Source organism: Eublepharis macularius, chromosome 3 (assembly GCF_028583425.1).
Source record: "Eublepharis macularius isolate TG4126 chromosome 3, MPM_Emac_v1.0, whole genome shotgun sequence".
Lineage (NCBI taxonomy): Eukaryota > Metazoa > Chordata > Lepidosauria > Squamata > Eublepharidae > Eublepharis > Eublepharis macularius.
In genome coordinates this window covers 188,911,752-188,924,986 of record NC_072792.1, presented here as the reverse complement: position 1 = coordinate 188,924,986, position 13,235 = coordinate 188,911,752, and the positions used below count along the sequence as shown (strand labels likewise).

The window sequence follows — 13,235 nt, the reverse complement described above, 5'->3', positions numbered from 1 at the left end:
ACCAGTTATTTCTGTATGTCAACCACCTGATGCTTGTTATGGCCTCCTGGCAATGGCGGGTGCCCTCCCCACCCCCCACCCCCACCCCTTCCCTGCCTCAGACAATCCCCACCAGCATTCTGGTCACGGTTGTTGCCGTGTGGCAGAAGGCCTCCTTTTAGCAGCGTGATGACCGTCCCTCGTGCAGATGTTGGGTCCATTTTGGGAACAGGGAGCTGCCATTTCCCGCCACTGAGAGCCAGCGTGATGGGGTGGCTAGAGTGTCAGCCTCGGATCTGGGAGACCCAGTTTCAACTTTCCACTCTGCCACAGGAGCTGGCTGGCTGGCTGGGGGCCAGTAACAGTCTCAGCCTGACCTGCCTCACAAGGTTGCTGTGAGGATAAATGCAGGAATGGAGAACGATGTAAAGTACTTTGGATAGCCAATGATGAGACAGTAGACGAATACGATGTTCCATTGCCTTGGTCTTGGGTGTGTCTGTGTGAGGCTTGGGTGAATTTATCCATGCAGATAGTCACGGCCCACCACCTTGTCCACACCAGCTTACCAGTTCCTACCTGGTTAGTATGAATATGTCCGTTCACTGCCCAGCCAAGCAACACTTCCCTACCTGCCAGTGAACAGGTCAGTGCACTGAAATGGGACTCAAGGTATGGGTGATTTTTTGGTGTACTTTTGGTGTCCCATTTCTATTGGGCCTTACTTTGGTGGTAAATGCAAGGGCTTGTGAGGAGTGTGATGGGCCCACAATAATAATAGTGTCTGTGTGTGTGAGACAGAGAGACAGACATCAGGAGGGCCTTGGGGGGGGCGGGGGGGAGGTCCTACCAAGGACTGTCTGTACTTGTCTTCACTCCTCTTTGTTGGGAGAGGGGCGCTGGGGATATCTGTCCACATGTGGGCCACATTTAGCCCAATGGCAAGATATTTTGTTTATTTATCTACTTAACTTATCCCCTGTCGGTTTCCCCCATGGAAGGGGAACCCAGAGCGGCTTACGTTGTTCTCCTGTCTTCTATTTTATCCTCACTTCAATCCTGTGAGGTAGGTTAGGTGTGTGACTGGCCCAGAGTCCCCTAATGAGCTTCCATTGTAGAGAGGGGATTTGAACTCGGATCCCCCAGATTCTAGTCTGACATTCTAGCCACTATGCCCTGTAGGCTGTTGATGGAGATTCCTAGCCTGTCTTACTCACATTTCTCTACAGAAGCCAATGGGCAGGTATCATATGGCGGTATCTCCGGGGATGACTTCTCCATTGACCCTGCCACGGGCCTTATCACCACCCGGCGCTCCTTAGACCGAGAGGAACACGCAGAGCATCTGCTGACAGGTAACAGGCCTGGGCCTGGGCGAGGAGGGGGGGGGGGCCCTGTGCCCCATGGGGGGGTGCCTCTCCCAAAGCCAGAGGTGGGTATCTTCTGTCTGCTAGGGTCAACTAGCTCTGTGGAAAGGCAGAATTTGGAGGTGCGTGGAGGATTCAGGGCAGTTAGAAGCTTGTTTTTATTTTTGAAAAAGCACGTTTTGAGCCCTTATGCCTGCAAAAGTGAACTGGAGTGAAAGGGTTTGGTTTTGGCTGACCAAGTCACGGAAGTTAATTGTATGGGGTGGGGTGGGGTGGGGGGTCAGGGACGGAGTTTGGCTGCCCCGTACACGGCTTGTGCTTTTGGGATGACTAGCAGAAGCAAGGGAGAAAGTTGGCTTGCAGGTTGTAGAACGCCTCTTTGGCCAGGCACTTAGGAGGGCAGAGCCCGATGGCCCCACAGTGGTGCAGTTTCTGCTGGCCATTGTGGCCCTTTATGGGGGCCTCCTGGAGAAGTCACACCTCCCTCTCCCCCTGCAGTGTATGCTCGTGACGGGGGTCTGCCTCCCCACCAGGCCAAGGCCACAGTCCGCATTCTGGTGGCCGATGACAACGACAATTCCCCGGCCTTCCAGAGCGACGTGTGTGCCTTGGAAGTGCCGGAGAACCAGAGCCAAGCGGAAGTGATCACCGTCCGCGCCACAGACCACGATGCCGGCGAGAACGGCCGCCTCTCTTACCAGCTGACAGGTGACTGATCCCCAGGTCAGAGGGGAGAGCCCTCCAACCCCCCCCCCCCCCGGTGGACGACACGGGAACCAACGGCCAGGCAAAGCGCTGCTGCGTCAGGACAAAACGGGGCCGTGTCCTTTCCCCTCGGCTCGAGGGCGCTGCCCTTACTTTCTGACTGGGTTCACTCTGCCGTAGGGCTTTTCATGTCTTAGCAATTTGTTTGGCAGCAACACAGTAGATGCCGTTCGGTGTGAGACTCTGTGCGGGAAGCAGCGCAGGGGTCAGTGGAGTGGGGGGGGGGGGAAGTGCCTTCAGTCCTGGAGCGCCTCTTTTCTCTCCTGCCCTTTTCCCTGCAGCCGGAGATCCTGAGAAAGACTTTGCCCTCAACCCCGCCTCGGGCAAGCTGTACACGACGCGGGGGCTGGACCGGGAGCGCGTCCCCAGATATGTGCTGACTGTGCAGGCATGTGACCACGGCTCGCCCCCCCACTGTGCCAGCCTGGCCCTCCATGTGCAGGTGCGGGACCTGAACGACAACGCGCCCACCTTTGCACAGGAGGCTTATGCTGCAGAGGTGCCTGAGGACCTGCCCGTGGGCACCCTGGTGTTGCAGCTGAAAGCTCTGGACGCAGACGAAGGCATCAACGGGCAGATCTCATACTTCCTGGCCAAGGAGTCCCTGGGCACCTTCCAGGTGGAGCCGCAGACGGGCCGCCTCACCACCTCCCAGGCCCTGGACCGGGAGCGCCGGGCAGCCTACAGCTTCCTCGCCTTTGCCGTGGACTCCTCCCCCTGGAGCCCCCAGAGCGCTTCCGTGCGGATCACGGTCACTGTCCAGGACGTGAATGACCATATCCCTACCTTCCTGCTCAGCCCACTGGCCGTCACGCTACCACGCAACACACCAGCCAAGCGGGTGGTGGCCACGCTGCGTGCCGAAGACCACGATGCTGGGGCGAACGCCTCGATCCTCTATCGCTTTGCCACTCCTACCCCGGCCTTTGCCATTAACACCTACACGGGGGCCATCCAGCCGCTGCAGCCCCTAGCGGGCCTCAGCCAGCGCCAGCGCACCCTGTTTGTGGTGGCCAGCGACCTGGGGCAGCCCCCGTTGTCTTCCACAGGTGTGGTAGTCATTCACCTGCAGGACGAGAGCTACAGGGGTGTTCGCTTCCCTCGCAGCAGCAGTGATGTGGCCCTGCCCGAGAATGCCACACCAGGTACGTGCACCTTAAGGCTGGCAGAGCGCTTGTCTGCCTCGGGGGGGGGGAGGCGTGGATAGCCTGGTCCGTCCCGTAGCCACCAGTGCCACACACGTTGAGCCACGGAAAGACATCCCTCTCTGCAAATTAACTTGCCCAGTCTGGCCATGCTTTGGTGTGAGGAGGGGTCTTGCCCCTCAAAGCCTGGAAGCAGAGCTGTGCCAGCACACCGTGGGCACAGTGCCCACAGCTCCCTCGGCGTTACGTGAGAGATGCTCTAAATGCCGGCGGGATTTGTGTCTGTTGCCATGTGTGGTGGGACCTAAGAGAAGGAAATGCTCAGACCGTTGAGACCAGAACTACTAAACGGACAGAGGGGCATGGAGGCGGGCCTTTCCCATGAAGGCCGCCTGGCTTCTCTCAAGTGCCAGGCTGTGCCCCCGCCCTCGTGCCTGTGTGTGTGTGTGGGGGGGGGCTCTTTCCTTCCTCCCCCGCTGCGCCTGTGCAGCGAAGCCCTTTGCCCCTCTCCTGCCTCACCACAGACCTGCTCCTGACACGGCGTTCCCCTCCAGGCACCCCAGTGGTCAGCATCCCCGCCACTCACACCACAGGCTCCTCGGGCCGCATCACCTACAGCCTCGTCAGTGGCAATGAGAGGGGCGCCTTCCGCATCCAGCCCAGCACAGGTATGGGGGAGCCAGCATGGGACGAGGATGGTGGGTGCCTGGTTTGAGGCCTGGGCGTGGACACAGAAGTGGTCTGGCTCTCGCGCAGCTGGAGGCAAACCAGTATCTGAAGGGTGGCCTTCTCTGGGGTGTCTCCGGTTAGCCTGTCTCTGAGCAGAGGCCACTCTGCAATGAACAGAAACTGCCCGGTGAGAGCAGAGCCAAGGGGCGATCCAGCCCTTCATTGTGGCCGCAGCAGAGCGCCAGGCGTCACGGGCCACTGCGAGGAGGACGTGTTGAACACAGAGACCCCTGCTCGGCATGTGCAAGGCCCTGGGCGTAAGAGCACCAGAGGAGCCCAGCTGCAGCAGGCCAGGGAGGGGCCGTCTAGTCCGGCAGCCTCCCCCACCCATGGCCAACCAGTTGTCCGGGAGGGCCCAACAACAGAGCAGAGGGGCCGAGGAGCTCCCTGGCGCCACTTCCCAGGAGGAGAGGTCTGTCGGGGGGCTGCTAGCCACGATGATCAGAGGGAACCTCCACCTTCAGAGGTGGCAGGAGGCAACTTCGGGGGGGGGCTCTTCCTCTGTGCCCCGTTGCTGGGCTCTGGAGCGACTGGTGGCCGCCATGTGAGGCAGGATGCTGGACTGGGTGAACCTTACGGGCCTGACCCAGCGGGGCTCCTGTTCTTACGCCCTAGGCCTCAAGAACAGCCCGTCGTCAGGGGTAACCCTTTGGCTTTGATATTGCCATTCCCTTCATTGGGGAATATTCTCCTTGGAGCGAGTCTTCCCTTGGGAAGGCCACCAACACGAAGGGCTCACAGTGTCATTGGAGCAACCCCACGTAACGTCCTTCCTCTGAGCTGCAGCCATCTCTCTTTTGCACGTGTGGTGTGAGTGTGTGTAGCGTCTCCTCCCTCCCACAGCTCATCACTTTGCTGCCTGTATCAACTGACAGTGCAGTGTGAAGCTGACCCCCCTCCCCACCTGCCTCCCCAGGTGAGGTTTCCGTGCAGAATCCTGGGCTGCTGGACTTTGAGGCGAGCCCCCGTCTGCGCCTGGTGCTGCAGGCCGAGTCGGCCGCTTCCTTCGCCTTCTTGGCTGTTCAGGTCAACCTTCAGGATGTGAATGACAACCACCCGCGCTTCCAGCTGCAGAATTACGTGGCTTTCATCTGGGAGGCCCAAGGCTACGACTCGCCTGTCATCCAGGTACCAGGGAGGGAGGAGGGAGGGCAGGTGCCCCCCAATTCCAGCAGAGCGAGAGAGAGAAGGAAAACAGCTGGCATGCCTGTCCCTTTGGACCTCAGAAGAGAGACAGCAGCTGGGGCCGTTCTGCAGACGGTCCGCCCTTGTGTCCTTGACAGGGACTCACCCAAATTCCAATATTGGGAGGCCCCAATAACAGGAATTAGCCCCCAAGAGACTATTTCACAATCCTCCCTGGATCCGGGCAGTCAGATATCCAGGCATCCATAGCCAGTTTGAATTGGGGCCACGGCGTGTGTGGAGTCGGGGGCAGCCGTCTCCCCAGCACTAATTCCCCGACCCGCAACAGCCCCCGGGGGCATTCTTTGACGTGCTGAGGATACCACAGCTGGGCTCGATGTGAGTTTCCTTGTTGGGGCAAATTGTAGCTCCCGAAGGTGGTTTCAGGTCACCAAACATGTGCGTGTGTGTACGTGTGCGTGTGCATGCGTGTGTGCAGGGGAGAAGCAAGCCCTCACTTTTTGCATGCCCCAGCCCCCATCCAAATCAGCCCTCATTTGCCTGGGAACTGAGTTCTAAACTGAGTGCACGGCTACGTGCCGGGAACCAGAGAGGACATATGGAAAATGCAACCTGTTGTAACAGGTCTCTGGTAGGGGACATTTTGGCTGAAGAAGCTTGAGGGGCAGGACATGTGAGGGAGCAGGAGGGAGAGGAGGGGTGAGCAGAGTTGGAGGGGGGGGCCGTGTCTCAGAGCCGCTGTAGCTCCCACACGGTTCTGTCATGGCAGGTTGTGGCTGATGATGTGGACCAGGGCCCCAATGGCCAGGTGACCTATACGATCAACCATACGCTGCCCATGAACGGGCTCTACCACATCAATGCACACACAGGCGCCATCACCACAGCAGCCATTCTGGACAGGGAGATCTGGGCCCAGACACGGTAAGCCGGCCTTTCTCCTCCCCCGTGTCCTCGGCAATCCTATGCCCACGGTCGCTTTGAGGGGAAAGGGGGTGGATGGAGCAGGCTGCTTCAAATCCCACCTCTGCCGTGGATTTGTAGTGTGCCTCGGTTGCCCGTCTGAGCAAGAGACCTTGCAGAGTTTTTTCCAAAGGGCAGGCTATGCAGAGCACCAAACCCCAACCCACGTCTGCCCCGGACTTCCTGCTGGCCACATGCCAGCAGTGCTGCTCCACAGGCTCTCGGGGGGCTGCAGCAAGGCCCTGAGGTGGTCGCCTTCCCAACAGGCTGGTGCTGACAGCAACTGACAGAGGAAGCCCTCCGCTTGTGGGCACGGCCACGCTGACTGTGGTGGTGATGGACGTGAATGACAACAGCCCCACCATCCCTGCACCCTGGGAGGTGCGGGTGCCCGAGAGTGAGTAGCGGGAGGGGAGGGGGAAGAGGGTGCCTCCAGGTGTCAGGCGGGGCAGTTCTGGCAGAAAGGCGAGGCTGTTCCACTTGGCAGCCACTCACTGGCATGAGGGCAGCCACCTGGCAGCAGGAGCGAATAGCCGGAAAGAAGAGTGTGCTGCTGAGCCGGCTGCCAAAGGCCTTCCTCGAGCCACCTGTGCTTCCCGTCTGTGTTTGGAGGTGGTGCACCCCTGAATCTGATCAGCGGTGGGGAGAAGGGCAGGAGCGGGGGCACGTGGCTGCTGGGCTGGAGCAGTCGGTCAGTGGCTAGACTCGGAAGGGCTGAGCCCTCCAGCAGCTTCTCCGCCCTTCCTGTGGCTTCCGGGGGGGAGGGGGGGAGGCCAGCACCCAGCCCTGACTAGTTTCTGCCTCCTGCTTCCACAGACACCCTCCTGGGGACCGAGATTACCATGGTGACAGGCAATGACGTGGACTCCGGCCCGCTGCTTTCCTACCTGCTTGTGCTGGACAGCAGCGCAAGGGGCACTTTCGGCATCCTGCGCTACGAGGGCCGCATTACGCTGATGGGGCCGCTGGACTACGAGCAGCGCCGCCACTATGCCCTGACGGTGCGTGCCTCTGACTCCCAGCACGAGACAGAGGCCAACGTCACTGTGCTGGTGGAAGATGTCAACGACAACGCCCCCCGCTTTGCCCAGGCTCTGTATCAGGTGCGGTGCCCCAGGGGAAGTCTCTGCTCCGTGACTTGGAGGGAGGATTCCCCCCCCCCCCCCGCCCCTCCCCGCCCCAGGTAGTCTCTTTGGCCTGTGCCTAGCTCAGTGGAGAGCCGGAGGGCTGGGGCAGGACTCGCAGATGTGTCCCGGGGAACGGCTGCGAAAGAGCGCTCCGTGGGCTCTGCGTTCCACACCCACGCAGGCACATGCTGAGTATTTGCTGGCCTGCAGAATTCAGTGGCCTTCGCGTTCAAGGGGAGCCGGCCATCGGGAGCGGGCAGCTGATGCCTGGAGTGGCCCTGGAAGCCAAGCTGTGCCCCAGGAGATTCCCAGGGTCAGAGGGGAAGGAGACTGCCGGGCATGAAAACCAGTCAAGGTTGCCCGCTCAGTAGGAGAGCTGTGCCCGGTCAGCTGTCCTGTCGCACAGGCCACAGGGCCTGACTTGGCTTAAGGTATCCAACTCTGGCCACCCCATCAGCTTGCCTTGTGTCCCGGCTTCTTTGGAAAGACTCTGGGGCTGGGGGCTGCCCAGCAGCCGGGGTCCCGCGAAGCCTGCTGTGGCTCACTGCTCAGGGCCAGGAAACGCCGGGGACTGACCAGCTGCCCTCTTGCCCTTCCAGGTGCTGCTGCCGGAGCACACCCCAGCTGGCAGCCCCATCCTGACACTCGGCGCCACTGATGCGGACTCTGGCCCCAATGGGGAAGTCACCTACCAGCTGGCTGCGCCTAGTCAGGCCTTCGCCATCGATCCACGCAATGGTATGAAAGCTGGGCAGGGAGAGGCGGCTTCCCCTCAAGGACGTGGGGAGGGAATCCCTTCCAAGTCACGATCCTGTTTGCCAGGAATTCAGTCTTGCCTCCTCCTTCCCTGTCCTGTTGGCCATCACTGTTTGAGGCCTGGGGGGGGGGCGTGTTGTTAGACCATGGGGTGGCTGGAGCAGAGCAGCTGCCTGGCCCCCCAGGCGGCGACGGACAGCTGCCGACCCTTCCCCAGTGGAGAGGCTCGGGGCCTCCCTCCCCGCGTGTCCCCGCTGCTCTCTCCTCGCTCTGGATCCTGAGTGCTGCTTCTCCTGCCTCACAGGGACCCTGTTCACCACTCAGCCCCTGACTCTGGAGCCAGGAGACCCCACGCTGGACGTTTGGGTGGAGGCCCACGACGGGGGCTCCCCCAGGCTCTCGGCCTGGACCATGGTGCAAGTGCAGGTGCTGGACGTGAACGACCACGGGCCCCACTTCTTGAAGCCACGCTACAATGCCAGTGTGGCTGAAGACCAGCGCCCGGGCACCACCTTGCTCACCCTGCAAGCCACAGACGGCGATGTGACCCGGGACAACGCTGCTTTGGACTACACCATCGTCAGTGGGAACAATGGGCAAGCCTTCCAGCTGGAGGGCCAGGCCGGGGGGGGCAGCGCCCTGGTCCTGGTCGAGCCACTGGACTTTGAGGCTGTGGCTGTCTACAACCTAAGCGTGGCCGTGGCCGACCGAGGGGTGCCCCAGCACAGTGCCGTTGTGCCAGTCATCCTCACCGTGCTAGATGCCAATGACAACCCTCCCACGTTTGGGCGTCCCGTCTACCACGTGGCTGTGAGTGAGAGCACAGTCCCTGGAACAGAGCTGCTCCGCGTGGCCGCCCAGGACCCTGACTCAGGCACGCACGGTCAGGTCCACTACCACATTAGCTCTGGTGACCCCGGCGGGCTCTTCCACTTGCATCCGTCCACTGGAGCGCTGCGCCTGTCCAAAGACCTGGACTGCGAAGAGCAGGCCCAGCACAGCCTGGTGGTGCAGGCCTCTGATGGTGCGGATGGACATTTTGCGCTGGCCTCGGTCACGGTTGAGGTCAAGGACGTTAATGACAACCTTCCCTATTTCCCCGTTGGGGTGCTGAGTGCCAGCCTGCGGGAGAACCTGCCGCCTGGCAGCCTGGTCACCACCGTGCATGCCGTCGACGCGGATGCGGGCGTCTTTGGAGAGCTGCATTATGCCCTGCTGTGGACAGAGGGGCGGGAGGCCTTCAGCATCAACAGCAGTTCTGGCCAGCTGCACTCCCGGCTGCCTCTGGACTACGAGCGGAGCAAGGCTTTCCAGCTGCTGGTACAGGCCACAGACGCAGGCAATGCCTCAGCCACGGTCAGCGTGCGCGTTCTGGTGACTGGGGAAGATGAGTACGAGCCCGTCTTCCTGAGCCCAGCCTTCAGCTTTGAGGTCCCGCAGGGGGCCCGCAGGGGGCACCGCATCGGGCACGTGATGGCCACGGATGAGGACGAGGGCCCAGACGGGGTGGTGCTCTACAGCCTGACCAAGCCATCCCCCTTCTTTGGGATCAACCAAACCAGTGGCACCCTCTACCTGCGCTTGGACAGCCAGGCGCCTGCAGGCAGCCCTCCCAAGCGGGAGCCGCGGGAGATGGTGCTGGAGGTTCGGGCTCACAGCCCTCTGCCTGCCTCGCGCTCGGCCTCCGCTCAAGTCACCGTCGACGTCACGCACACCTCCTTTGGGCTGGTGCCAGACCTCAACCTGCTGGTGGTCGTCGCGGTGGCCGCCTCACTGGGCGTGGTGGTGGTGTTGGCTGCCGTGGCCATTGTGTTGGCACTCATCCGGTCTCGGCAAGGCCGTTGCCGCAAGGAGGCAGATTTGGTACCTACAAAGGGTGGCACTTTGCAGAAGTTGGGCCACACTGAGCCAGCCCTGCCTGGGGGGGACTGCCTCTATCACGAGGCACTGCCTGGCTATGGGACAGAGCCAGCTGGACCCTACACCAGGGGGGGGTCGCTGGACCCCTCCCACTCGAGCGGCCGTGGCTCAGCCGAGGCAGCTGAGGACGACGAGATCCGCATGATCAACGAGTGCCCGCGCGTGTCCAGCGTCGCTTCCTCCCTGCAGGAGCACCTGGCCGCCCGTGGGCCAGACTCCGGGATCCAGACGGATGCGGATCGCCTCTCTGATGTGTCCTGTGAGCCAGCCACTCTCGACGCCTCCCACTGGTTCAAGAGCAGGAAGGGTCCAGGTTTCCTGCTGCCCGGGCAGCCCCCGCAGCTCTATCGGGACGATGTGGGGGCCAGCATAGCCTACCTGGGGACTGGCTGTGGCCTCACCGTCTCTTCCACCAAAGACTATTCCTTCCCGGAGGATGGGAAGCCCCGTGTCGATGGCTCACTCACAGCCATTGTGGCCAGCGACGAGGAGCTACGAGGCAGCTACAACTGGGACTATCTCCTTAACTGGTGCCCCCAATTTCAACCACTGGCCAGTGTCTTCACAGAGATTGCTCGCCTGAAGGATGAGAGCTCCCTGCGCAAGCCCTTCCCGACCAAGCCCAAGCCCCGCATCGACCCACCACCCCTCATCACTTCTGTTGCACACCCTGGTGCCAAGTCAGTGCCCCCCAAGCCTGCCGTGGGCCGGGCTTTCCCCCACCTCTCTTCTCTGCGACGTTCACCCATAAGCCACGAGGGCTCGCTTTCTTCAGCAGCCATGTCACCCAGCTTTTCACCTTCACTGTCGCCGTTGGCAGCCCGGTCCCCCGTCGTCTCACCCTTTGGGGTTTCGCAGGGCCCCTCGGCATCCACGCTAAGCACTGAGCACTCGGTGGAGGCCCCCGACGCGGCTGAGCTCCGCATCTAGGTGGGGCTGTGCACGCTCTCCTCTAGTGGGGCAGGAGACCCACGGGGTACAGGTCTGCTCTGTCCGGAGCTGTGGGACTCTTGCAGGCCGAGGCCTTCCTAGAGTTGTTGGGGGTTGCAATCTGCGCTTCCTGCGGCCCCTCATAGAACCCTCCTCCTCCTCCTCCTCACGGTGTCCAGGGAGAACGGAGCAGCCTCCCTTTCCAGATGGGGCTGTTGCTGACAAGTGGGACAATAAGAGGCCAAGCGGCCAGGAAGACATTCCAGAAGCAAAGGGGTACGAGGACTGCTGCAAGATGGCCACTGCGCGTAGCGTTGCCCCCTCCCCAGGAACAGAAGCGGCTGTGTGTAGCCCCGCCCCCCAGCCCGTCCCCCTGGTCCCCTTCATGCAGACGTGGCTGTTCCCTGCCTGATCTCCACGGCTGGATCTCCCCACTGCCCTCCCCCACACACACACTGAATGGGCTTAGGCAACCTCCAGCCGCCACTCCCCTGGAGTGAGCAGCTGACACGGCTCCACTCCCGTGAAATGGCATTCGTGAGCACAGCTGTCATCCTGCAGGGTGGAGGCAGAGGCAGGGCTGGAACAGGCGCAGGCCTGGAGACCAGGAGCAACCCCCCTCTGGCCCTGGCCGGGGATTGGGGCGCGAGCACGTTTGGGCGGCCACAGCCCCATGAGCCCCACCGCAGGCCTTCAGCTCCCCTTGTGCACCAGGGGCCTTGTGGCCCACTCTCACTGCATGGGTGACATATGCACAGATACTGGGGAGGGGCTGGTCCCCCCCCACACAGGTGGACTCCTGGGAAGGGGGTGCCTTGGCCTACCTTGTGGAGGGCCCTCGGCACGTGCTCAGAAGTGGGGTACGCTGACAGCTTGGCAACTGGGTGTGTCCATGAAATTAGTGACATAACCTGAAATCTCCAAGCTGTGCAGAACCGGAGCCCTGCATTCAGTTGGCTTGAGATGGGGGTCCTCTCATCCTCCAGAGCAATACCGCCCGCCCACCCCCACCCCCGCATAGACTAATGGCTTGCAATAATCAAGTGTGACAGCAGGGGCCCACAACGGCCCTCCCTGAGAACTTGGGAATAAAACTTCTGGCTATGGTAGTAATCAAAGCCCTGAAAGTTCCCACAGAGTAGAAATAAGAGCATGTTGGCAAAGTCAAGTGGTAGAAAGCACTATGGTGGTGGAGAGTGCCATCAAGTCATAGCTTCATACCCCTCCCCAAATCCTGCAAGCAGAAAGCAAGCGTGTCAAGTTCAGCTACCAGGTATATTACCTGGCCATAATCTGATGGGTCTTTGTGAGCCAATGAAAGTTGAAAGGTGTAACTGCAGACGAGAGGAGTAAACGGTGTGATAACTGGAGGGTGCTGAAGAAGCAGGCCAACAGGGAACCACCGAGGAGGGCATTAGGAAGTCCCAAGGCAGGCACCAGCCCATACCCGCTCCCTTTCCACGGGCCACATGAACCTTTCCCAGCATTAATCAGTGGCACGGAGGTCAGCCCTTCTTCATGGGCACTCTGGTGCTCTTAACTGTACAGGCAGAAATTCAGCAGGTCCCGTTATCCCCATCCCTGCAGCTGCAGCACAGGGGCCTGGGCCTCCCTCCGTTCGGGGCAGCTGAAGAGAGCTTTTCCGTTCGTACAGCGGGGAGCTGAGGGCAGCTGTGGCGGGCTGGAACGAGCCGGAACCAGGAACAGCAGCGTCCAGCTCTGCCTGGGGGTGGGGCGTGTGTGTTAACTTATTATTTAGGAGGGCCCAAAGCACAGCCCCCCAAACCCCCGCGCCCCAAGCCCTGCCCCACCCTGGTTCTGCCTGGCGCTGCGTCCGGCCTAGCCTAGGTCCCATCTCCGTACTGCAACCGCTTTCCTGTTCCGGTCATTTGTCTCTCTTTGTATGGCTCCGAGGTGCCCAGGAGCCTTGGGTGCTGCTCAGGGGCGCCCAACCCTAAGTGCCAACTTTTCTAAGGAATGCCTTAATAAACTTCACCGTGTTTGTACAGATGCAGCCTGTTCTCTGGGGCGGAGGGGGGGGGGGAGAAGGGCATTTGTCTGCGGTGCATCCGCGTTGGGGGGCAGGGGGAGAGCGGCTTGTACAGGGCGGCTGAGGCTTACTGGGGGACGGCGGGGGGTATCTTTGTCACTGCACAGCCTTGAGCTCCTGGGGAGAGGTGTGCGTGGGGGCCAGAGGTGAGAGCCCCCAGACCCCAGCCAGGCCAAGCAGGCTGGCGCGCCCTCGAGGAAACCCTTCGGAAGCACTGAGTGGAGTTGGGCCCTGTGCGGCAGCGCTTTCTGTCTGGGCTGGAGGGATGGGGGGCTCCGGCCCACTGCAGCCAGCGCCCCCTCCCCCCATGATAATCTCCTCCCAAGAAAATCTCCTCCTAGCATCTGGTAGAGGAGCA

The 13,235-nt window shown here is 61.3% G+C and overlaps 1 protein-coding gene across 1 annotated transcript in view; it reads left to right on the top strand.

The window, feature by feature from the left end:
• The window catches only part of DCHS1 (dachsous cadherin-related 1), a 54,047-nt gene extending 41,218 nt beyond the window's left edge, over positions 1 to 12,829 (top strand). Inside the window, exons 11-20 of the mRNA XM_054974211.1 lie at positions 1,209 to 1,334; positions 1,845 to 2,054; positions 2,393 to 3,256; positions 3,811 to 3,924; positions 4,902 to 5,113; positions 5,901 to 6,055; positions 6,361 to 6,491; positions 6,911 to 7,197; positions 7,821 to 7,959; positions 8,282 to 12,829. Coding sequence (XP_054830186.1) covers positions 1,209 to 1,334; positions 1,845 to 2,054; positions 2,393 to 3,256; positions 3,811 to 3,924; positions 4,902 to 5,113; positions 5,901 to 6,055; positions 6,361 to 6,491; positions 6,911 to 7,197; positions 7,821 to 7,959; positions 8,282 to 10,827 — 4,784 coding nt within the window. The 3' untranslated portion in view covers positions 10,828 to 12,829. The remainder of the gene's footprint in view (positions 1 to 1,208; positions 1,335 to 1,844; positions 2,055 to 2,392; positions 3,257 to 3,810; positions 3,925 to 4,901; positions 5,114 to 5,900; positions 6,056 to 6,360; positions 6,492 to 6,910; positions 7,198 to 7,820; positions 7,960 to 8,281) is intronic.
• Positions 12,830 to 13,235: the final 406 nt, after the last annotated feature.